This window comes from Charadrius vociferus, unplaced genomic scaffold, assembly GCF_000708025.1.
Source record: "Charadrius vociferus isolate BGI_N301 unplaced genomic scaffold, ASM70802v2 scaffold217, whole genome shotgun sequence".
Classification (NCBI taxonomy): domain Eukaryota; kingdom Metazoa; phylum Chordata; class Aves; order Charadriiformes; family Charadriidae; genus Charadrius; species Charadrius vociferus.
The window spans coordinates 1,028,696-1,055,764 of record NW_009649190.1 but is presented as its reverse complement, the minus strand read 5'-3'; the positions used below and the strand labels follow the sequence as shown (position 1 = coordinate 1,055,764).

The window sequence follows — 27,069 nt, the reverse complement described above, 5'->3', positions numbered from 1 at the left end:
GTGGATAAGGAATTGTCTGGATGGCCGCACTCAAAGAGTTGTGGTCAACAGCTTGATGTCCAAATGGCAACCAGTGACGAGTGGTGTTCCTCAGGGGTTGGTACTGGGACCAGTGCTGTTTAACATCTTTGTTGGTGATAAACAAAGTTCAACAAGGCCAAGTGCAAGGTCTTGCACATGGGTGGGGGCAATCCAAAGCATAAATGCAGGCTGGGAGAAGAATGGATTGAGAGCAGCCTTGAGGAGAAGGACTTGGGGGTGATCAGAAGCTCAACATGAGCTGGCAATGTGCGCTCACAGCCCAAAAAGCCAACCATATCCTGGGCTGCATCAAAAGAAGCATGGCCAGCAGGTTGAGGGAGGTGATTCTGCCCCTCTACTCCACTCTGGTGAGATCCCACCTGGAGTACTGCATCCAGCTCTGGAGCCCTCAACATAAGGAGGACATGGACCTGTTAGAGTGAGTCCAGAGGAGGGCCACGAAGATGATCAGAGGGCTGGAGCACCTCTCCTATGAAGACCAGCTGGGAGAGTTGGGGTTGTTCAGCTTGGAGAAGAGAAGGCTCCAGAGAGACCTTACAGCAGCCTTCCAGTCCTTAAAGGGGGCTACAGGAAAGATGGAGAGGGACTCTTTTCAGGGAATGTAGTGATAGGACAAGGGGTAATGGTTTTAAACTGAAAGAGGGTAGATTTAGATTAGATATTAGGAAGGAATTCTTTACTGTGAGGGTGATGAGACACTGGAACAGGTTGCCCAGAGAAGCTGTGGAGGCCCCATCCCTGGAAGTGTTCAAGGGCAGATTAGATGGGACTTTGAGCAACCTGGTCTAGTGAAGGTGTCCCTACCCATTGCAGGGGGGTTGGAACTAGGTGATCTTCTATGTCCCTTCCAACTCTAACCATTCCATGATTCTGTGATTCTATGATACATATTGCAGAGTTGAACATACAAAATCTGTCAGCCTCAGCTGATGTGATATTCATCTTTTTTTTTTTTTTGCCTTAAAACAAAGAAAAAAACATCGAACTGTTTAATACTTTCAATATTCCCTCACCTCTTTCAAGGTTGTACTGTGCTAAACAGAAATATATAAATGCTAAGAATACCCAAGCCATCAATTCTGATAACCTGGTTGGAGAAAGAGACTCTACAGAAATGCTTCATTTGTCATATAAATTATGTCATTCTGTAAATGCCATGCAAACAGTGATGGGCCAGTACTGCAAATAGAGCTTTACTGGCTTTTAGGCCTTTTTAAAGAGCCACGCTAACTGTACTGACATTTTTCCACAGTCTACACCTTTCATTTAGGACTAAAAATCAGTAGTAAAATTCCAACAGCCTAGGTTTTGGGTTTTCTGATAAAGTGAAACTGACCTTGTGTATTTATGGCCTGGCTGAATCTTGATGTAACACAGTTATTTTGCTGTAGATATACAGTAAAAGCTGTATATACAGCTGTCTGAACATTGTTTTGTTCAGCCTTAGATCTGATAGATCAGGCCCATGGAAGACTAATTTCATACTACCTTGGAATATAGTTCACAACACTGAATTTCATGTTGCTTCTCATCGACTTGAGATGAAACCAGAAGACTTACAGCTGACAACATAGAGGACTGTCTAAAAAGCAATGGTTGCAGGTGTTTACCACAGGTTAAATGTTTAATTTTGTACAACACAGAATCGAACTAGATCCTGGCAAGATAGTAATATTGAGGCATACAATCTGTCACTAGACACTGAAAGAGCTTAGCACCTTCTAAAACTGCTCCTAACCCCTGCAGTTTGACACTTAAAAGTGCAGGCTCAAGAATTGACATTTACTATGCAAACTGTTTTCATCTCCCTCCCCTTCAATTTTACAATGACTAGAAAATCAACTTAAGTTCCTAATAATTCAGATTAAGTGCAAGTATACCAATGTTCTTGGTCAGAGCTCCATTGACTTTTACAGGTTGTTATAAATATGTAGATGTTCATTACAATCTAAATGCAGAAACAACATCTTGACTTGGTTAAAAAAATAAAAATCAGTGTAAAATGCATGTCTTGAAGACCTCTAACTAAAACAATACTTTTCAACAGACACCACCATCTTCCCCTTTTGCCCCACAACTGAATAAAAAGTGCATTTTGATCTCTGTAGGATTTTGCTTGTTTTTCTTCAAATTTATTAGCTTCTGTAATTATATAGTCCATTTTATTGTTAAATCAGAAACAGTAAGAGAACACTCTAGGTTGGTATAGTCATTTTACAATGAGCATATCAGCTACAATACCTTTACCTAATGTTGTCAGAAAACCAAAACAGAATTAGAACAGCAATTTTTTTTTTTTTTTTTTGACAAACCTGCTTATTGAGATATCACCTATTCTGTAAGGAAGAAAATACTTGAAAAATAAAAAAGTTAAAATTTAGTTAAAAGCTTTACTTGTCTGGGAGCAATCTCATAAAACTCTTTTTAATATGAGCACTTCACTTCACAAAATGAAAAACTATTTACAACATTTTGCTTACAGTTTGGTCACATTATCTACACACATTTGCAGAAGATCTTAGGCAAAATAGGTATGTATCTTCTTCTGACATAGGCTATCAGATTGATTGCACATTTTCCTGTTACATAATGGCTCTCCTATAGTGCACTGAAGTCAGTGATCACTGTCTAATTACATTCTCATTTTAATTTATGGCTCAACAATAAAATCAATACCACTTCAAACCCAAATATCTGAGCGGCTGAATTACATATAGTGTGAAACGTGGATCCTACTTGTTTCGACCTGATTTTCAAAAGAATAATTCATCTCACTAGCACAACTAACAAACTGTGCAAACAAATAAAGGACCTGTGCATCTGATTCGTTTGCAAATCAAGGCATCTTGTCAAATTCTGTCAAGTGTTTTCCATCTAGTTACAGCTCATTTTAAAAATGTTCATTTCCCTATGGCACTATAATGAACTTTTCAGCACGCTATTACTGAATTACAGTATCTTTTACATATATACTATATTTTGGCCAATAATGTAATTTCCGTGTTACACAATATCATTGCCTTCACAAGCAGAGTTGCTACATACATTCACAGTTTCAATAGATTGTAATTAGCTTCTCCAGTTGTGCTTTAAAAATTCCAAATATTTTCCAACAGTAAGTGCAAAGCAAATGTCCTATGCAGCTACAATTGGTCACAGAGTTATAAACTCCATAATTACGAGAAGAGCGTTCTCTCATTCTCCGTTTTCATCACCTGCTTTTTCAGGTATGACCTCCAGACTTCGACGGGGCTTTGAGATTTCTGCATTTTCAGTGCCTGGCTTATTGAGTCCACACGAAAGAGTGGCATAATGGATTTGTTTAAGATTCTCCAGTGCTTCATTTTTAGCATATTTGAGAAGATCAGCTTGTCCCTGTAAGAAAAAAATGCAGTTAGAACACACAATTCTAGTGTCTGTATATTCTAGAATACACAATTCAGTGTCGAGGGAGGTCATCCTTCCCCTCTACTCTGCCCTGGTGAGGCTGCACCCAGAGTACTGTGTCCAGTTCTGGGCTCCCCAGTTCAAGAAGGACAGGAGAGGGTCCAGCAAAGGGCTACAAAGATGATTAGGGGATTAGAACATCTCTCTTATGAGGAAAGACTGAGGGACTTGGGTCTTAGTCTAGAGAAAAAAAGACTGAGGGGGGATCTTATTAATGCTTATAAATACTTAAAGGGAGGGTGCCAGGGGGATGGGAACAGTCTTCTTTCAGTGCTGCTCAGTGATAGGACAAGAGGTAATGGGCACAAACTTGAACATAGGAAGTTCCATCTTAACATGAGGAGGAATTTCTCTACTTTGAGAGTGGCAGAGCACTGGCACAGGCTGCCCAGAGAGGTGGTGGAGTCTCCCCCTCTGGAGACATTCCAAACCCGCCTGGACGCCGTCCTGTGCAACTGCTGTAGGTGACCCTGCTCTGGCAGGGGGGTTGGACTAGAGGATCTCCAGAGGTCCCTTCCAACCCTCCCCATTCTGTGATTCTGTGATTCATAATAGGATTCTTTTCTTTTTTTTTTTTTCCCCCACCTTTCTGTTTACTTCAAATTAATGGTACAGTTGCCCTGCTCAAAAAACCCACAAAAACCCAAAACAAACCAAAACTCACTATTGGATTACTTGAAGTTAGGAAGAACCAAGCTCTTTGCTTGCTCTGAAGCCAACCGGTTGCATAAACAAAGAAACAGGGATCATCTCTACCTAACAGCTTTCAGGAAAGCAATCTGTGCTGTATTTTCAGTCCATGGGGACTATAAATGTTTCCACATAGAGAAAACTGTGAATGCTGATTTTAATACTTCAGGGAGCAGTTAAACTGCTTTGGGAAAAAAAAAATAATAAAAAATTGTGATTTTTTTTTCCTAGCAATGTGATTCATTCAACAGTAGTATGGTAAAGGATCAATGTTTGTCAAAGCATGAAATATGAAAATACAGGTTTGGCAAGCAACATGTAACAAGGACAGCGATGACAAAGACTTCACAGGCTTGCTTGCAGTTCAGCGCTATCCCCCTTTACTTGCCATCTTACTCTTCACAGTACGTAGGTTTTAAGTAAAGCCATAAGAGAAACTGTTCCAGACTTAGGTGATTTGGCTCTGTCCTGCATTATTAGCTACTCTATTTCTTTGTATCGTTTAAAGCCCTCTAACAGCAACAGCTCTCATTAGCAGACTATGGACAAGGCAGTTGCCGCAGCCGTTATCTGCCTGCCCTGCCCACATGTGGGGAATGAGGAAGCCTGTAGCGCATGGTGAGCACGCGTGTCTTACTGGTGGACACGGGGAAGTTCACAAACACGTGCGGAAAGTCTGCAATGGCCAAAGTAATTGCGCTGTGCCTGCGCTCCCGAAGGTGAACTGCCCCACAGCTCACAGAAAAGCAAACGATGCTTCAAAAATTCCACATCTCAAACAGTGTCATTTCCAACTGAAGGGGAGAAAAACACACGCACAAACAAACCAACCAACCAACCCAAGTACCTTGAGACTGTCAGTTCCTATAATGTCTAATAAGGTATGAACACTGACTGCACCTTTTCCTCTAATTGTGGTACTCATGTCTGTCCTGTGTAAATTCTGGCTCCTGACAGACACCTCTTTTGGAAGAGATACTAATGTCTTTTCTAGAGATACAACAGCTACGTTGCCTCTCCTCTGCCCAATAAGGTGGAAAGACAACTTTACATTTTGATTTAAAAAATAAAGCAGAAGAGCTAGAAAAGCAGTTGGACAAAACCAGAATATAAATACTATCCTATGAAGTAAGCAGAATTATGCATTTGAGGCACACAAACTGAAAACAAATACTGCTTTCTTCAAAGAAATAATGCCCCCCTTCCTCTTATCCGAGACTATAATAGCCAAAGTGGTTTTTTTTCTGATTACCAGACAGAAAAAAAATCTAGAAGTTCAACAATAACAGCACAAGCTTCAGTAATATTTTTGTCTACAGAAACTACTTTTTCTTTTAAATCACATACTTGTTTTTTTCAAACTGACAAACAACTAAAAGCTAATTTAAAACACTCCAGCAGACTAAATGAGTCATATCTGGAGTGCATCTGTTTCTAACCCAAGTTCCATTTTACATGGATTAGTAGAATATAGTTCTGGAACTTTAATCAAGTTGTTTATTATAGGCAGAGCTGCTAGCAACAGTCTATTAATAAGGTTGCCCAAAACTTCTCATTTAAAAAAAAGAAAAACTGCTTTCAGTTGCTTATATGCTTGCCAGACTTTAACTACTTCAGCTGATACTCTCTATGCAGGATTTTTGCCACTGGCAGACTTTAATTTTATTACCATTTAATAATATTCATTAACCCCATCCACATGGTTCATTCAGTTCTGAGAATAAAGACAGGAAAATGCTGTCACAATTTCTGTAACAATCTCCCATTCTTCCGTCCCCACTCCCACTTGGGGTTGGGACTTGCAATTCAAATGACTTCAGGGACACAGAGCACTGGATCCAAGTTATGAGCTTTTAATAAACAAAAATCAGATTTTGAACATGGTTAGTACAATCACTCAGGATTTCATTCTCGATCATTCTTCATCTCTCGACAGCCCCAGCAATGTGGCAAGACAATGCATATTCCATTCCCACACAATAATGAATATGTGTTAGAAGGAAAGGTTGGGCTTTTCCTGTGTGGCTTTTCCAAGTTGTCTTACCACCAACATTTGGTTGCCAATGCAGGCAGTCCAAAAGCCAGACTGGAGGAGGGGAAGGAAGAGCCTGGGACAGGGACTCTGGCGAGGAGGAAGATGGAGAAAAGGAGGGGGCAAGAGCGATCTCTGAGACCAACCTGGCAAGAAGTCTAGGACTGCAGAAAGGGAAGTTAGACTGTACTATACAAAGCAGAGAGTAGATCTCACTGAAAGAGGAGATTGTGAAATAATGAAAAGCGAACACAGTGCAGCAACACTGAATTTGGACCAGACAGGTGCGCAGAGAAGGGAAAGATTGAGGCAACATTTGGGATTGGAATCCAAAAAGAAAATGAATTGACAAAATCCAACATGTTGAAAGAAGCCTGAAAATGACAGACAAGTAGAAGAACCAACAACTCAAAGAATATAAGAGAGCTTGGCAATGAGACGGAAAGCTGGTGAGAGAGAAAAACAAAAATGTAGAGCAGGGAGAAGATTGCAGGATACAATGAAAGGTAAGGTGATGAGAAAACTAAAATTAAGACTCATCAGGAACGATCTTTAGAGGAGGCAAAGAGGGGGCAATATGAACTGGAAAGCAATAGGAAAAAACTGCCAAAAGAGAAAATTAGGCACCAAATGGGAACAGAACACTGAGTGGAGGAGAGAGAGGAAGGAAGAATCCAGGGGTTAGTGGGAATGGCTGGATTTTCAGCAGGGAACTGGGAATGTCTGGACAAGACTGACCAGGGAAGATGAAGTTTGTAGACAAGAAAGGATCTGGGATAAGGGGCTGGATTATTGCAGATAACAGGGGCTCAGACTAAACACATTCAGCCAAGTGGGATCGAGTTTAGACCAGGATGAAACAGAAAAATGAATCTGTGTACATTTGATACCCTCTTCTCCAACACTTGGAATGAAGCAATTGATTTCTGAATGCCACTGAACACAAAAAAATGTTTGTGAAACCAACTGTGTTGTCATTATCTGCTGGCAGTCTTGCCTGGAAGACAAAACAAGAGCAACCACTGCTACCAAATACAGCACAAGCTCTAGTGAGAGAGGTCTGTGCAACTAACGTAAAGTGTCTAGCTCTGTTGGTGTACCATCACAAACCACACTCACTTAAAAGAACTCAAAGACCTTCCTTTTAGTTATATATCAAATGTCTCTTGTCCAGGGGCTCTCAGGATTCAGTTTAAATTCTTCATATTCTATGCATTCTGTAGCTGCATAAGATCCTGTGCCATTGATTTAATGAGTAAATTAATAGCACAGTCAGCTGCCTACAAGCTGGAACACAGGAATCTCTCACATCTATGGGCTACTAGAAGGCCTTTGACCTTCTTACCAGCCCGAAACGGCTGTATGCTACTTGTTCTTAAGATGCGTCCTGTAAAGCCAATACAAGAAACCTCTCAATGGCTCAAACCCTAGTCAAGCAGATTTACCATAAGAAGTACAAAAAACCCTACATTAAAAGAGACAAAGATGGTCCACAGAGACAACTCAGTGCTGGAATCTGGAGCAGTTGCAGAACCAAACCCAAATAATGTTTCTCACTATATGGTAGGGCTGCCTCTGTCAGCCTTTCACCTCAGGTAACTGTAAATTAATTCAGTCCTTTAGTGTTGTCTGGCAAACACACCACAAAACTCAAATGTACTCCCAGGACTGTGGTTAACAGGCATTTTGTGATAATTCCCATCTAGGAACAACAGGCCCTGAACATCACAAGGGCAGAGCACTGCAAGAGTGCTGTCCTCACGCCAGCAGACAGCAATCACCGTTCCCTTTCCTTCACCGTGGTTAAAATTCACTAACAGAACTCAGCACTTTAATATCTGCTTCACATATTGATGTTTACAAGATTCAGTAAATGAATCGAGCACCAAGCTGTTTTGTAGGCAGACATGAAAAAGACCTTAAAGAACATCAAAGAACAAAACTTGATATTCATTCATAAGCTTTTAATAAACAGCAACAATAAAGGATGTGAATTAATGTGGAAGCCCAACTCAATATCCTTCATACCTCTCTGTCCCAACATGCCTGCGTCAACTACTCTGGTTTGTTTTTTTTAAATCAACAATACAAATCTGTTTGTTTTGACGCTTTCAGCTCCCAGCTAAAGAGGCAGTGCTTTTATATCATAACTCTTGAAAGGTAATTAAAAACAAAACCAAAATGTTCTCTTACCTATGAAATGAGTTATTGCAGAGCCAATCAGATATAGCACCAACTAGAATGCCTCAGCACAGCTACCTTTATAACTTGGTATGTATTCACTCGTGATTTTGGGTTAACAGGTTCTTCAGTGAGTGTGTGAACATGAAATTAAAACCGAAGAGATGACATCTGAAGTAACTGCACGAGTACCCTTTCCCCCTCAAAATCCCAAGAAACAGTACCAGTAATGACTGGGCTTTAGCTCAGCTTCTGGGACCCAAAGCTTGTACCCGGAAAAGAAGCCGGTATCCCTTTCTCAAAGCACTTCTCTGAGCAGTGGCTGCTAGGTACAATGGGACACACTGCAGTGCTCCATGCCCAGCTGACGTGCTGTGAGTGCATTTACAGAATCAGGACATAAAGGACACAACTTCCTAACTTCTAAATATGGGTTTAATCAGGAGCCAAAGTCCCATCAGCCCAGCAACATCAAGAGACCAGTAGTTTTAGATATATAAATTGAACTAGGATGAGGGAGGTTTCATGAGTTACCTACAGGACTAGGCAGCAGCTATTAGAGGTTTCACTAATGACCCACTGTGACAACAGTGCTGCCTGAATCCATTTGCAGATTTGGTCCATAAAATTCAGATGATTTTTTAAAAATATATATATTCAAGAAGTTGTAAGTGCCTCAAGTGTTCGGTTTATACATACATTTTTAAAACTAATGTAGGTGCAGAACCAATGTCATTACAGAGATAACAGATGTCATGAACTGCATGCCTTGGGATTTCTTTCAAGAGAAAGTAATTCATGATGTCTAATGTGACGTGTCTAAAAACTCATAGCCAACAAGAAGCACTTAACAAATGTTGGAGTTAGGAAACCCACCTTCATTCTGCGTTACCTCCATTGAACTCTCCCTATATGTTCAGAACAGCTCTTTGTTGCAAAGACTAATTTAAAGAACCTGTTATGCTCTTCTTATGGGCATCTCAATTTCTGAGCCTATATAGGTTTTTTTCAAAGTTTTGCTATGCCAGGAAAGTCCATAAATTGTTACATTATGTTGTTTGTAGGAATTTGCTGCAACAGTACTTAGAGTGATTTTCTTTCTTCAACTGTGTACTCTTTCTGGCAGGAAATGTGATTATCTATGTTTAGAAAACATGAGCGCTATCGGTCTGAGTAATAACAATAAATAAATTACATGCAAACGATCTTGCAAACTGCCTATTTGAAAAACAGGAATATTCTAATACTGTACAATCGCTAAATCTCTCAGATAGACAATAAGGTTCACTAAAGCAGACTAATTTACTCTAAGTGATGTTCTGAAGTTAAACAAATATCTGTATGTGCACATATGAGGTGCATAAGAATGGGAATGCGTGCATATACACATACACAAACTGAACGAGATATTTAGCGGAATTCAAACATACGATACCAATAATAAATTTGGCCACATGGCGTTAAATTAGGAAAAATAAAATCCCTTAAAATAGTGGTTGTAACATGTGTGCGTGCACACACACATAGATATTTAATAGCTACGTCAGATGTTCTAAACAAAAAGTTCCCCTAGAATTAAGCTGTCAATTTTGTTATTTTATCAAAGGTTCCATTGCATCAACTGTAGTCAAAACGTCCCAATTGAAAAAAAAAAAGATCAATATATACCTCGAGGGTAAAATGCAGCTTAATCGGTTTGGAAAATACATCAGCCACACCACGTGAGCATTCTGCGATTCCTCTGTGAGGGAGCTGAGGATGGTGCTCATGAAAAATTATTTAGTAATGCTGTTCAGAGCAACACAGCAATTCCTAAATCATAGCCAAGAGACCATGTAAAATACTGTTCCTAATTACAAGAACAATAAAAAGTTAAATCCATCTAAGCATGGCACTGCCTTCGTTGTGTTGGTTGCTCAACTGTTTTGCTTGTTGAACAGCAAAATTTGGGCCACTGAATAGACAGGGGGGTATTTTTGTTCTCTTCAAGAAGGAAGTTAATTTGACATAGGCATGGAATTCAATGGAAAAGAGAAATTCTTCTTCAAGTGGCTTAGATTGTCACTCTTCCAATCAATTTTTACTCTAAAAGATGTGGGCATTTACTTTCCATCCGTGTCCTCACATATTTTTTAAAGAATTGGAAAAATGGAAAACGCAAATGGAAAAATATAGTGTTAGATAAAAATTATGCTTGCAGGTCTTTTTCTCCAGACAGGAAAAGTCTTAGAAACTGATAAACTTCTTCTATTTAATTACATAATGCAAGAGATGTTATGGTTACAGCCTATAGTTAAGAGTTTGGAGTGAAAAACCTCAATGTGTTACTTCAAACAAATCACAACCTCTAACTTTCTGTGCATCTGTGAATAACAGCACTTAATTGATGCCTATTTGAACCATAATATTTGTAAATAACTTTTAAAATGTAACAACATACCATAACTTTCCATAACACCTCCTGTTAAAGTTTCAACAACAGGCTGATTAAACATCCCACCATATTTTTTTTATAAAGTATTAATTATAGGGCAAATTGTACCTTCCTGCAGAAAGGACCTTAATCTGCAAGTAGAAAAAACCCAAGTCAATGTTGAAGAGATTTTCCCAATAGTCTCTTGAAAAGGAAGGCCTTTTAACTTCATAATTATGTTAATCCTAAGGATATGCACAAAAGCCCTTCAGTGCTCTGAAGAGCCAGATCTACCATGTGGGTGCTCTGATTCCCGGTTCACGCAGAAATCACGACTTCACATTTCAGCTGCTCATCAACTGCAAACGTACCCCCCCAACCCTTATGTTCTGAATAGAAAGCAGAGATGAAGCAAAGGCACTGCTGTTTCAGGCAGCATTAAAATAGGTTTGCCTATTCAAGCTGGTATCTGATACCTTTGACGGAAAAGTAAAGAAGGGATAAGAATCGATTTCCTTCACACTTGTCCAAACCCACTGAACTGACTCCCCTCTTCTCTATCTCCTACATAGCACAGGAATGGTACTTGACACATCCCATACACTCTCTTCAGGAAACTCCACTCTAATAAAAGAAAAGTGATAGTCTGGTCCTTTTACTTATAAGCAGAACCTGCACACATATTTTTAGAATGTATTAACTGTGCACGCTGTAGCAAATTTAACCTCTTTTTGATTTTCCTCTGTGTTGGACTTGTACAGCGTAACACGAGGGGGACCAGAGCACCAAGCAACACTGTGAAAAGCTTAACAGTTGAAAACAACATGGAAAGCTGGAAATACATGTGTATTACTGCTTTTCTGTAGTAGTTCACTGGAAGAAGAGGTGTTAGGGAATTATATTTTCATTAACAACCAAAAATAAAAAAATATGTGGGAGAAAATAATTTTCTTTTTAATTAAAACAGACTTCATAGTTTAATGCAGTGATGAAATAGTTGATTGAGGGGGAGAGAAAAACTCCTTAGTGGATGTAAACACAAAACTTGAATAATTTGGGCTAGAAGGATAGTGTCAAGGGAATAAATTAAGGGAGGCAGTTTTGCTATCTCTATAAATTTTTACATACTCTGAGATGAAAGACCAGCAATAAGAAACCTGAACTGTTCCACATTCTAATTTCCTGAGGGTCTCTGGCTGAAATTTTTTTTATACTTCACCACTTACTGTGTCAAAACGTAAGCAAACGTGCTTGACAAAATGCAAGGAGAATCTCTAGCTCATATACAGTCAACTTACTCCAGTCTGGATTATTAATACAATTTGTATGTATCATTAATCACCATTCATCACTGACTGAAATAGCAACAGCTTCCCTTTTGTTTTTCAATAACTACATTAACCTTAATACTCTTACTCCCTTTCAAATCACAAAGCAGGGTTTAAAGAGCAGCATAGCTTCCTCCCAGCTCGAGTCGCTTCACAGAAATCAATATTCATTGTTTCACCCATGTATTCAAGATTACAGTGGATCCTGTTAATGTTAAAAGGTTGTAAGAAGAAAATGTCAGACAAACTAAATGAAACAACCCCCCCCAACAATAGAAAAGGAAAAAAAATCACATAGAGAGTCTGCTGTGTTTTCAAGTTATACGAACTCAACTGAATAGGGTTATAAAAGTGAATAAATCCAGTTGAACTGTAACACAGAGTAATGACCAGTAACAATATTAGAAAGTCAGTTGTGAATGGAAAAATACAGTAATTAACCAAAGGAAGACACATTACCTTTAAAATTGTAATGTTCCATGTAAAACTTTCTACTGATTTTTGCAGTTTTCTTTCTTTTAAGCCTTCTCTTGCTCCTATATTGTGCAGGTTTTCGTGAAACTCCATTGCTGTGGAGAATAAAAGAGGGAGGAATATAGTATATATTTTAACACATTTTTTGATCACAGAGATTTGAAATTCATAAGGCAAAATGACAGTGAAAAAGCTTCAGAAATTTTACTCTTAAAGCACAAATGTACCTGATCTAGTAATGTGCAACGTTACACAACATGCCAATATACACAGATCTCTCTAAGCCAAAAACCACACTGAAATACCTGTTGGGTCACTGCCATACAAAGATGGAGCAAAGCAAATATTTACCATACAAAAATATTCTTTAAGCACAACGGAATTTGCTGCACCATATGTAAAAACCTTTTTGTGAGTTGCTGTAGAATGGGAACAGTAATTTCATTAAATACTCAATGCCCACACATTTATTTTGTGCCTTGCTCTTTTATGCACTAAATTTAAAACACAGTTGTCCAGCTAACAGTTTATATGCTGGGACCAGCCCAGAAAACAACCTTGTCACCCTACTCCGGAGGAGAAAAGGAATAGTTGTGAAGGAGGAATGCCAAGCAAACCGCTAAGGATGTTTTATCACACCCATGTAAACCACTGTGTCCACAAAACCTCTATCTGACAAACTCCAAACCGAAAATTTTTGCCAAAATTCAGATTAGCTTGATCTAAACATTGAGTAGAATGACCAGAGCTTTAGTTTTAACCCAGTGCACTGCACAGCTGTAAGGAAAATAATTTGCTTTCCAAGCTGATGTTACAAGTCATATAAAAATAAATTTGAAACAGTCGCCTTCATACAGGGGAAATAAAATGTCCTCCCACAGGTACACACATCAACCCAACATGGATTACAGCAACTCTCCTATGGAAGTTATACATTAAGTTGTGTTCTCGGTAATCAGTAATAACGTAAAGGGTATTTTGAGGACAAAAGGTGGCAAGTGGTTGTGACTTACACCTATGAACGTAAAAGCAAGTTATAGCTTAATTAAAAATTATAATTTTAACTATGCTGAGATCTTCTATTTGCCCAGTGAGTATATGTGTTTCAAAACTTACATGTAATTATTTATCATGGAATAATTATACAAACTTGCATTGGCTGACAATCCTAAAGTAGACTGGCTTTCAAGGACATTATCTCTTCTTTGCAAGCTCTCTACCCCGCACTCAGGTCTCATTACAAGACAGAGGTATGACTGAATGTTTTCATTGTACATTCCCTTACCTTACTCCTATCTACATATATATACACATTTTTAAAACTGTTCATAAATTCATTTGAAAGAACAGATCATTCTTTTTAGCCTTTCTTACTATTTCAAATTTTATTACAAAGAAAATAAATGTCAAATATTTCCCCTGAATTAGACTACTGCATCTTTTTTATTTCAAACACTTCTCCATAGCTTTAACTCTGGCTCTACAGTACAGCCTCAAGTAAAACATTCATATTCTATTTCCCCAAAACAGATTTCTAACCAGGTGAGAAATTACAGTTCATTCATGCATTACTGTTTCCAAGTATCCATTTCCTGTTCACATCATCCAAAAAAATAAATTCCAAATATGATCATGGAAAGATTATGCACAGATCCATATTTACAACATTACATTTCTAGAGCCACCATAAAAATACAGATTTCCTGATCTGTACCATGAATTCAGAGGCTATACTGCTAAACTTTTGGAGTTCTGTACCTCATTTCCATCTTTATAAATACTGCCCTTCAAATCCACAGGCACCAGTGATCGATAATAACCTTGACGTGAAGCCACTCAGAGAGAGATTAAGAATAATGGTGAGGGCCTGCACGATCGATGTGAAATTGGTGCTTTGTAGATTTCAGATTATTCTTATGTTACAAAATCACTAGTATCTCAAACACAGAGACAGAAGAGCTCTTTTCTGGTTCGCTGACTACCTTTTGTGGTAGTCTTTTCCTTCTTTACACTCATACTATGTTACATTTCTGTTCTGTCAAAGCCATTACACTCCAGCTAAATATTCCTGGCAGTCAGCAGCAACATCTCAGTGGCCTTTATTAGAAAATGAAACAAAGTCAGATCATCCTACCAGGGCACACACCCGTAAACCCTCAGCAAACAACTGCCTTCTGTTTAAACAGCACTGATCACCCCCGTCCTTAACATCTCTTATGGACTGGATAGGGCAACTCCTCATTATCATGCTAAACTAAAGCTATTAAGTCCAAACATACAACCAGGGACAAGTAGATTTGAATTTTATTTCTGCTTCTACTACTAGTTTGCCTAATAAATTGAAACGGATTATTTCATCTCTTAGTCTCAGTTTTTCCATCTGCTGAATGGAATTAATGATATTTGCTACACAATCTATGGACAACTTAATTTTAGAGTATGAATGCAGCACAGCATGTAACGGTGGCCTATATGTCTCTTGGTATTCCCCTTCTCTGTCCCTGCTTTGTTTTCTTGCATTTTGCCTTGGAATTATTTCATGCATTAATAGTGTAAAGCAGTAACAAAAGTGTTAAATTCCAAAATGAAACTGACTTCTTAGAAGGTAACAGAAAAAGGAAAAAAGAGGAAAGAGCTTTTCATTTACAGCTAAATTAATAAAATGAAAACTATGTCCCTGTAAACTCACGTAAAAGTGCCTTTAAGATATCCCTGCAAAGAAAACTGAATGTTAAATGTTTTTCTTTTCAATAAATACACAGGATTTTCTATCTCCTTACAAGTAAAAATTCAGTTCTCGCTCTACTTAAGATATAGTAAGCAAATTACTTTTACAAGGCTTAATTACTTCTAGAATTATTAGTCCGTTAGTAATTTTGAACTGTCTGAGAGCTCCTGGACGATAACAGACATAATACTGACCTGATTTATCACTCTGAATAGATATCTGCATACACCACCTGCTTAATCCAAAAAGTACAAGTTACTCATGTTTTCCATTTATACTGGCAGATGTTAAAAAGGATATTATCCACAATTTTCTAAGTGATCACAGATTATATAGGATGTGTATTCTTCTTGTGTTCAGATGGAATTTCCTGGCTTTAATTTGTGCCCATTCCACAAATGTTTTTATCTATAATGAAATCATTATTGATTGTCATCTTGAGCCAGAAAGGTCAGTTCTAAAAGCTTCTTTTGATTGGAGATGCCAACTTTGCAAAAATCCTTATTTCCATAGAATCATTGAGGTTGGAAGGTACCTCTGGAGATCATCTAGTCCAGCTGTCTTGCTCAAAGCAGGGTGGGGTAGAGCAAGCTGCCCAGGACAGTGTGCAGTTGGGTGTTGAATATCAGCAAGGACAGAGACTCCACAACCTCTCTGGGCAACCTCTTCCAGTGTTTGACCCCCCCAGCTCTCCACTGAGTCTTCTCTGCTCCAGGCTGGAGAGTTCCAGTTCTCGCAGGCTCTCCTCATATGAAAGATGCTCCAGTCCATTCATAAATCGCCTTTGTGTCCCTTTCTGGACTCTCACCAATATGTCTGCGTCTCTCTTGTACTAAGGAGTCCAGACCTGCATGCAGCACTGCAGATATGGCCTCACTAATGCTGCCTAGAGGGGAACAATCACCTCCCTCAATCTTCTGGCAGTGCCCTTCCTTACCTATGGTCAACTTCTTGTCCACCAGGATGCCCTGGTCCCTTTCTCTGAAGCTACTTTCCAGCCAGTCAGCCTCCAGCCTGGACTGGTGCGTGCATGGGGTCATTGCTGAACCCTTTTCATGGGGTTCCTCTCAGCCCACTTCTCCAGTTTGTCAAAGTCTCTCTGAGTAGCAGCACTCAGCAGACTGCTGTATCCAACCTCCTCCAAGTTTTGTATCTTCTGTCAACTTGCGGAGGATGTGCTCCTCCCCATCATCCAGGTGATAAAGGAAGATGTTTAAACAGTGGTAGCTTCAGTATCAACCCCTGGGGCACACCACTATTGACTGTCCTCCAGATGGACTTCATGGTGCTGATTACAACGGTCTGAGTCTTGCTGGTCAGCTAGTTTTCAGTCCACCTCACTGCCCACTCACCTAGCCTCTACTTACTTCCTTAGTTTGTCTGTGGGGATGTTATGAGAGACAGTGTTGAAAGCCTCAGTAAAGTCAAAGTAAAAACTATCCACTGCTTTCTAGTCCTCCACCAGGCCAGTCACCTCAATGTAGAAGGCTGTCAGGTTGGTTAAGCTCAATTTCCCCTTTGTAAATCCATGCTGACTTTTCCCAATCGCCTTCTTGTCCTTCAAGTGTTTGGAAATGGTTTCCAGGATGAAACCTTTTTACCCTTCTTGAACTTGTTAAACGGTGGTAAATTTACTGCTTATGACACGGTGATGAGGTTTCAAGCGTCATTACTTGACTCCCATCTGAGTTTCTGCTTGTGGAATATTGGGGCACTTAATTCGTGTAAGCTGCTTTAGGAAGTCTGGTCACCCCTACTCCACTGTAAGTAAGGGCTACCTGACAGAAGCCATAGTATTTCCTATTCTTGCAAAACAAAACCAATTCCATCTTTTATAATATGATTCAAGTCTCCCATGTTAAAGGTCAGTGAAATGTTCACCCCAGCTATTTTAAGTCATGTAAATACACTATAATGTATGAAACAAAATAGCAATAACATGATTCAACAGCAGGTTTTTAAACTGAATAAAATACTGCCAACAACTTTTCTCAATCATAATCAAAGATTTCACAGCATATCCTTCTCTGTGTACTGCAGTACACTTATTTTTATCAAAGCGTTCTCATACACAGTCCTTCAGTATTTCCAAAAAATTATTTTCCCCTTCAGTGCTAAATCACTTTCTGGTTCCCCGGTGAATGCTGATTAGTTTAACTTGAATTTCATGATTGTCTTGTTTTTTCCCCTCTCTCAGACCCTTCCCCCCAATCCTGGAATGCATTAGATGGCTCTACCATTTCTTCATCCCTCCTGGGAATACCTTACCATTCAAGCGGCTCTTCCAAAACTTTATGTACTGTTATTTTCTCCCATTTTCAGTAACTTCAAACAGCATGGGGAAAAGAGAAGTGCTATAAAGCTAATCAATGCAAAAGGAACCCTATAGCATGTGAGGAGACTAATAAAAATTTGCTTGGTTAGTCTAGCAAAAAGAAAGCCAAAAGAGGAGTAACTGCTCTCTAGATACACACTGGTCAGGTAAGACCTTGGACATCAAAGAATCTTTTCAGCTAAAGGACAGTATGAGGATGAATGCCCAGCAGTAAAATTGGAATTTATGTAAAATTTATACCATTGTAGATGTGGTGCTGTAGACAGCCTTGAAAAAGAGAAAATTACTCAAATCAAAAACTCATATTCTTTTTAAAATAGAGCTTGACATGATCAATTTCCAAAAATTGTAGCTGGATGTAGGCTTCAAGACCTTCCAGACCTGTGTTTCCTCAACCAGCTGCACAATGAATCCTCGAAATAATATTACATGTCAGACATCAAACCTGCATTAATTTATGCTCAGCATTTTCTGATGGAATGTTTATGTCTATAAACTAAACAAGAACGGATATGACAGTATAGAAACTGGGATGTCTTATTACTATGACATACTTCAATAACAAAAACCTTCCCTAAATAAAACATACAAGGCGGTACAACAGTCTCGATGGGCTGATAAGAATTCTGAGCCATCACTTGTCAGAATAACTTCCAAATTAGAATCTTAGCTTTATTTTATAGTTGTGGATTTTTAATCAATATTTCAATTGGCACAAATATGTTCAGAAGATCCAAAACCTTTCATAACTTAGAAGCATGTGAGCCTATAATATGCATGTTACTGTTTTGCTGATGCTTGAAATGCTGGAACAAGGAAGATGTATTTCTGTTGCTGCCCTGCATATTGGACATGTTGGCTTTGTAGTGCCAACATTGTACCTTCAGGGAAAAGCTTTATTTGGGGATGTATTTCAGAAACAGCATTGCAGATACTATTAAAAGTTACTCATCTCCAACTGTATTTAGCTTGGAAAAACTAGTGTCTTAATTTCTTCAAAATGAAATGACCTCATATGAAATTCACTATCCTTTATTATGAACTAGAAATGACACCTCTTGAAATTCAGTTAGCTATTCCTCCCACTACTGAGCTTTTGCTATAGTTCCAGGGTAGTATACTTAAGATTAAAATGTGACATATAAGGCAGCACAAGTGATTCTGCTATTTTTAAACCAATGGAATAATATAAATGAAGAATATAAATTGCATATAATACCCAAGTAGCCTTAAGTCTCTGAGCTGCGTGTGTTTATATTTTTGCTTTTTTACTGTACAATACATATATCTTTGTTGGAAAACTTTGACAATAACTGTATTTTTATTAAAATCAAGATGTGAAAAGACACTGAAACATGTAGGTCTGGAGTTCAGACTGTTTGGAACTCTGTACTTTGTTTGTTTTTGTAAGAGTTACTATCACAAAGCCCTGGCATACAACCTCAGTTTATTAAAAAAAAATCACACCTTTTCTTTAACTGAGAGTTGAGATACTAATTTTTCAAGGAATCCTTAGCAAAAGCAAGCACACCACTTGCTATACTCTATTTCTAAAGCCAAACTTCTACTTGACATACTCATTTGTTTTCTTTGATGAAAGCTTTCTTGCCAAGAGCATGATTTACAACCTAGCCAAGACATGACTACACAGCAGGTGGGCTCCTTCTGGTATAGGTTTTTTACTCGTAACAAAAAACTTTATCAATGAAATAGCACAATGGTATAATTTTCGCAATAAATGCATATACTGAGTAGGCCTAACATAAAATGGGTAACAAACAATATTTGCCTATAACTACGTAAAATACACACTGATAATACTGCCGGTAAGCACTTAACTTCATTCAAGCCAAATATATTTTATTTCATTCTTGGTAGAGCATTTTGATTTAAAAGCAACCAAAATAATTTTCAAAAGAGTAATAAGTAATAAAAATGAAATAAACATTAAATATTTTTAAAATGGAAGGAAAATACTATACAGCTCTTGATTAGGTTACCACATATTGCAGCTCAATTACTATGTACATTCATCTTGAATGCTTACAAAGTTTCTGTGAACAACTTGCACACACAGATTTGTTCTTTACAAGAAAAAAAATCCAAGAAAGCACTTTATACATTTATTCCTACACTGTGCAGGTTAAATGGGAGTATAGGAAAAGAAAGAATTCTAGGAAAGACTTTAAGCCGTTAAGTACTCATTTCCACATATAAATACCTAATCTGCACATAGAACTGCTACACTTGGCCACATCCGTAAAAGCCAGGTCTTTAATTTTTTACGGAATTAACTACATTTCTTAATATTTTTATTTCAGGTGATCCTCCTTAGATACTCAGGTATTTCAACCTCACAAACAATTTCCTCTTAAAACAAAGTTTATCAGAAAAGTGATTGGCTACCAGATAACATCAATAATATACCAAATAAATCATGTTAGAGTAGCAACAGAAGTCACTATACTTGTAAATTCTCACATATTTTGCTTACAGAACACTTTTCAGATGAAGATTTCAAATTAACCGTAATAAATTAATACTTAGAGCACCTCTGTATTATCTAAGGATCACTGCTAAGAGCAAAAACTGAGTCATAACAGGAACAAGGATTAGATCCTCGAGTACTTCCAACCACCTGCTTCCCACTGAAGTCACCCAAAACATTTTACATCATAACTAGAGAATCAGAATTTCATTGCAGATTCTGAGTGTGCTGTGCTTCAGCTTCAAAAAGCTCCAGGTCTGAATTATTTCAAAATATTTAGATTAATATTTGACTAAATAATACATTAACTAAATTAGTTGTTCAGTATTTTTTAATTATTTCAACTTCTTTGGCAATGTGCAGTATCTCCACACTAAGTGGAAATTTTCACTACACACGGCCAGCCATGTACTGCCTCTACTTAGATGGTTAAAAATACATTTTAGTGCCTGCTGGCCTTTCATTCTTTCAAAGTAGCACAGACAAATTCTATGCCTGAGATAACCTTATAATTGTAACATCCCCAAAAACAACGGCATCACAGCCTGTCTAAAGCCATCCTCTCTGCAAGGACAAAATTAGTATTTAGTCTTCTGATTCAGCCTCATCCAGTTTTATGCACAATCACAATAATTCAGTTTTCAATATAAAACGCTTTCTTTAATGCTGGGGAACCACTTATGACATAAGATGGTCACCAACTTCTTTATGAACCAGCTGCAGCACCAAACTTATGTTGTTATGAAGCTATAAAGATGACATCTGTGACACCTGGCCTTGATTTAATTAAAACCTGGTCACTTCCAGGAGTTCCAACTCCACCTTCCTCAAACACTTTCAAGAACGCTCCTACGTAACATTAACCTTTTAGACACCAAAGTCAACAAAATTCATATCAAGCTACAAAACACATAAAACCCACGCACTTTTTCTGTACCTCCAAAACAGCACACACAAAATACACAGAAAACCAAGCCTTCACATATTAAAACATCTGCTCTGAAAAGCACACTCTTGACATTTCACCCCCAGTGCAGGGAAAACTTTCATGCACAAGGACAGTCCTCCGTGAAGACAGACTACATTTCTGAACGTGAGTGAAGTTAAGGCACCACCATGTACAAGAATGAATTAATACTGTCTATAAAGAGCAGAAACACAGAGCTACAAGGGAAAGGATTTTTTTTTTTTCCCCACAGACTGCTGTATCCATCTTTTATTTATCAGCTCTGATCCTCAAGAGAGACCAATGAAAGTCCAAGGAAAAAAGATCCTGATTTTATTGAATGCTAGAAAGCAGACTTAATAATGACATTGATTTATGGCACATTGTAATTTCTCCCAGTCTTCAGATCCTGCTAAGCCCACATTGTTTCACTGGCAATAGTAAGTATTCTCTCTTTCACTTCCACAGAAATTAAACTCCTCCTTTCCTTAATATCACCTTCTGGTCTAGAGAACCTGGATACCTTTTTCTTTCAAATTGCCTGATTAACACAATTAGTGTTAGTGTTAGAGCCATTTCGCCAACCTGTAATTGTTATTGTTTGTTGCTATTGTTTAAAACATGAAGCAGAATGTGTATCTCAAAGCCTGTACAGCTTTTCAGCACTTTAGCTAATAACACATATTACAAAGTTTGTCTTTCAACCATACTGATTACAACAATTTACTAACTCTGATTTTTTTTAACCCTCATCTATGGATAGGTTGGAACTGTTGGTTAGTCTCAGTCAGTAGCTGTTGTACCCATTATGCTGTCACATGTAGATACAGATAGTCCAGGGGGGAATAGACAGAGTCCTCATCCTTTCCCACTCTTTTGGATTAGACTATAGTTAGGATAACAGTGTAGCCTTTGAGCCAACCTTAGTACATAAAATGTCTGCTGTATTTGTGCACTCTAGTATATTTCTCAATATCTTAAGAGATATAATTAATCCTGCCTCTTTAATCATTTTACCATGTAGAAGGCAACTGCTAAAAAATACGAACTACAAGCTAATATAACAAATTAATTTTGTAAATATCTCTGTACTGGGAAAGGCTACTTAAAATCAAGATTTCTATTTTAGCCTCTTACAACTTTATTTTGATTTCCATAACCAAATTTTCCAATCATTTTTGCTCACTGAGGTTGCTGAAAGTTTAACATGTAGGTCTAGACAGTCATCATTCATACGAGCTGATCTTCTACTGGGCTAGAATTGCATTAACAGCAGGAAAAAACAAGGCTTCATGTGAATGGGCAAACTCAGGAGAGCGATACAAAAGTCTTAAGCGTTTGCCCTGAGAGCAGCAAGTGAGATCACTAAGAACATCCAGACATATGGGAAATGTATCCTAGGAATCATCCACCCTTGTGCAAAATAGATGAGATTCCTCAAAAAACCAACCCCATCCAAGGTATTACAGCAAGCTACGTATGAGGAGCAATATATGAAAAATACGGTGTACAGTGTATGACTGGTGTGAATAACAATGGAGAGAGAGATTTGACCATAAAGAAAAAAGATCGATTGTGTATTCACCCATGCTACCTAAGTTGATCTAAGTGGAATTCTTCACTCCCTCCGTCCCGCAGTAGAATGTGGCCCAGGAGAGGAACAGGATTACAGAGCCAGGGAGTATATGCTACGGCAGTATAGCCTGAGCTGCAGTGGAGCTGCACCTGGAGATGCTTAGTGAGGTTGCTTGATGAAGAAGGACAATTAGGACAAAAAATGTAGAAAAAACGGAGCAGATAGAGTAAAAGAGGAAAAAAAAAAACAGGTAAAATAACAGACTGAAGAAAGAAAGAAAGTTGAGAGACCTGAGGAAAAGGATTCCCTGCTATATGCCCTTTATTCACACATTTCCTTAACTATTGGAGACAGTCTACTGTGCAAATAAACCTTCACAGTGATGTTGTGACAAGTATGGAGAAAGGAGTTAAAACAATTTGATAGCTGTCCTAGGAAAACTGGGAACAAGGAGAAAACACAGAAAAGCAGGTATTTTAGAAGAATGGACGCTGGCTGAGAGGGGCCTTTAAGTGCTATTTTATTCTAACAGGTGATTTGGAGAGTTTATGTGATGGTGTAGATTGTAGATTGTTTAGTTTTAACAGCGAACCTCACGAAAAACATAGTAAAGTATCTGATTCTAAGATCTAACTTGAAGATCAGTATGTCCTACTGATGCAGTCAAAGACATTAAATACCGCTCGGTTATGAAGTCCAACGGTAACAGGTAAAGCAGCATTTCTTCACTACCCCACATATGAAGCCATAGTTTAAATGCAGTGGCTTCTAATCAAAAGTCAAGACTTGCTGCTGAGAGGCAGTATTTAAGAAGACATGGATTAACAAATTCAGCTTATCCAACTATGAACACGGCAAACTGTCCCTCACATCAGGGGTAACTATAAAAATGTTGGGAACAACTGATCTAGTCATTCCCTTTCACTTTTCTGATAAAAACTCAGTTGCGTGCCTATATACCCAGTAAAAAGTGCTCCTCAAGATTTAATTATGTCGATTTCTTTTCCTCTATTAATGGATTATCTAATCTGTACATTACACGTAACACATAATATAAATTACCTTTTCTGCATATTACACGCTTTGTTTTGGTGGATGTTAAGTCTAAAACCAATTCATATTGCAAATAACAGGAACAAATACTAAAAGAAATAGCTCTGTAAATGTGTAGTTTTGCTGAAAGGCTTAAGCAGGAACAGTGAAACTGAGAATTACAGCTATTAGGACAAAATTGATTTTATTACTTTAATTTTCAACTACAAGAAGTATTTGCAGTGCTTGTATGGCCACCATCATAATCTTATTCTGCATGCAGCAAAGACATAACTTTTTGCCAGTGGATATTGTGCACTGTGTTTATCTTTGACAGCATCCAGAATGTTTGGATATTGAACCTGTATCCTGTTTCTGACACTGGTGAAGGACTGCTTTGAAGTACACATTAGAAAATGTACCGATTTTATGTCTTTTACTACTTGCTTTATTTAATAAACTAAGCCCCTGAAGGTTTAGTCACTGTACACATGGAATAAATAAGACAGTCCCTGCTGCAATGACTTAGAATCTAAGTATGAGGAAAAAAGGTAACAGATGGATAAAGAAAGAGGGGGGAGTACAAGGAAGCAATGAAAACTATTTTGGTTAAGGTAGTAGGAGGACATGTGTCAATCTAGCTATATTTGTGGGATAATTTTAAAAACCAATTCAAAGGAGGTAGCCTGGTAGATGTTTACGTGTCTCGCCTGTGGGACAACATGATAGAAAGCATGACGATGGATGACAATCTATCAGGCAGTGGAAACTCTTGCTACCAAATGAGCAAACAGAAGAAAAGCGAAATCAGCTCAGTCCTGACGCACAATGAGGAAAAAGAAGAGAAATGAATATAGGGACAGACATCAAAATGACAGCCAGGAAAATTACATACATAAAGCAAAACTATAATGGCCAAACTCAGAGAAAAGGGTAGTATAGTTGAGATCCTGGAAGACAAGAACCTGAACAAGAGTTCTGGCTGCCCAAATGACTATACAGAAAAAAAGCTGGAATGCATATTTATGCATGATAGTAGCAGTAAATTGACACTGTTAGAACTGTATACAATAATTTCGTTTCCTGAATTAAAAGAGAAACCTTAGAGACCATTTCTTGTAGGTATTGTGAAGGTATTGTTAATTTTCCCCTACACACATTAATTTACCCTTAGTGATGTTTCACACGTTGTTTTATAATTTTCAGTGTCTCAAGATCCTCATGTACTATTTCACAGTCATATCTACATTTGATTACATTCAGTAATCCTTCGCCACCAGCAAACTGTGTTCACTCATTATTTGGCCCCCCGATCATTTAAGGAATACTTGGTGTCTTTTTGACCTCCAACTGCTGAACACCAAATTGAATTCCTAAGATGCAGTTCTCTCTCTTAACCAGTGATGAGCTCAGGCAGAATTTAAATTATAAAGCTAAAGAATGCAGTGGAAGATTCTAAAGAGAAGTACAAGAATGATGTGAGTTGGGTACAAAGGAGGCTAGGAATGGGGTAAGGTGACCTGGACATTCAAATTCTTTACTCAAGAGAAGATACAAGGGCATTTTAGGTCTTTAACAGATTAAGGGGATGGACTGGATTATCTTTAAATTCCCTTTAGCACCTACATTCTATTTTCTTGCAGGATCTTTAGCTAGCTTAATAGCAACAAAATAAATGGCACTGCAATCATTTTGAAGTTATGCAGATTTTTTTCTTAATTCTGTTAAGAATGAGAAATACAGTGGGAATCAAAGCAATATTATGTTCCCATATCTTTTCATTAGTTAATGTATCTAAAATGCTTTCAATAACTATTTAATTAAGAACAGAATGTGTTGAGCTGAAATTAATATGCTGATATGAAGAAAACAGAAGGTTTTTCATATGGTTTAATTTTAAAGAACCAAAATGAGGAGAGAAGTTTACAGTTAAATCTTCTTAGAGAATACTAATAGCAAAGAACCTGAATTCTGAAAAGAGCCATCTCAAGAATCATATCTTTGCTTATTCAACAGGCCATCAACCTAAGTAAGAAATAATGGTGCCTTTATTTTAAAATTAGTTCTGAATTGTAAAGGAGGCTAAAAGTCTTACTATTAAACTTAACTTAGAAAATGGTTTATTAGAGCAAGTCTACTTTGTCTATTTAACAGAATTCTCTTATAAGCCTGTTCATGAAAACAAAATTTTACTCCTTATTTGCAGCTTAAGTATTTCTTCTAATTTTAGCAGCTTTTTCACTCTTTGAGCCACAGAACAAAAAAGCCCAGACAAAAGCATAATTTTGCTTTTTCCCTCTCAAGAAACTACATAGGAAAATGTATAATCTTTTAGTCAGAATTAAATGAGAGTAGCATCTACTGAGATCATGAGATCAATTGGTCATAAAAAAATATTTGAAAACCATTGATATTAAAAGGTAATTCAATTCAGCTCATTCATCTTAAAAGTACCTTGACCCTGCAGGGCTAAAGCTGCCCTAAATAACAGGATCTATTACATAATCCATACTTAGGCTTATGTCACCTGCTGGAGGTTTCTCATTTAAACGAGATCAAAATCTCCGCTATTTAGCATGGACTTTCAGTCTTTAGCATTCTTAAACAAAGGATTCTTGGACCCAGCTGCACTTCAGGTGAAATGAGGTTGTAAGACTTATGAAAGTCAGAGCTATGGACATTTACTGGAATCTATATGAGCTAGTAGAAAACAATCTTTTCTGAAGGGCAACAATTCTAAAATATGCGCTAAAATAGGAAATTAGCTTTTGCTTCACCTCTAACCAAGGATCTAAACTGCTTGAGACACTGATGAAACAAAAAAAATACAACACACTACCATCACAAAAATGGGAAACGATTCAAGAAATATGAGTACAAGCCTACAAGACAATGCCTTTATGGTAGCATGATATATTTGGAGTTTGGTATTTTAGAAAAATCTCTGCATCTACCAACAAGATATGTGAAATAATATTTTGTCACTCATGGCATTTACGTTTGACAGCTTGAAGTAAGTAAGATAAATTAAAATTTTCAAGTGTTTTGACATTTCTATGGTTTGACTAAAGTTCACAGAGTCTGAGGAATGTGTGCTGTGAATAAAGGGGAGATCTAGAAATCCAGAGTGGGTAAGCCTTCCTGCTGCTGATCTGAGTTGGACAACATCACTGACAGAGAAGAGTTTGTAAAGGAAGGGTGAGGGTGGAAGAGCATTGTTTTTTTCCTTTTCAGGAAAAAAGAATGAAGAAAAGAGATTGACATTTATAGGACAGCAGAGAAGTGGTTCAAAGAATGGAAGAAAATCATGGAAGATGATGGGAGCAGCAGGATGCTGAATTTCAGATAGAAAAAAAT

General features: G+C 37.8%; 1 protein-coding gene across 1 annotated transcript in view; it reads right to left on the bottom strand.

Annotated features, from left to right (window-relative positions):
- Window positions 1–2,152: 2,152 nt before the first annotated feature.
- The window catches only part of PLCL2 (phospholipase C-like 2), a 106,005-nt gene continuing 81,088 nt past the window's right edge, over window positions 2,153–27,069 (bottom strand). The window contains exons 5-6 of the mRNA XM_009888923.1: window positions 12,593–12,702; window positions 2,153–3,417 (exon numbers count right to left, since the gene is read on the bottom strand). Coding sequence (XP_009887225.1) covers window positions 3,238–3,417; window positions 12,593–12,702 — 290 coding nt within the window. The 3' untranslated portion in view covers window positions 2,153–3,237. The remainder of the gene's footprint in view (window positions 3,418–12,592; window positions 12,703–27,069) is intronic.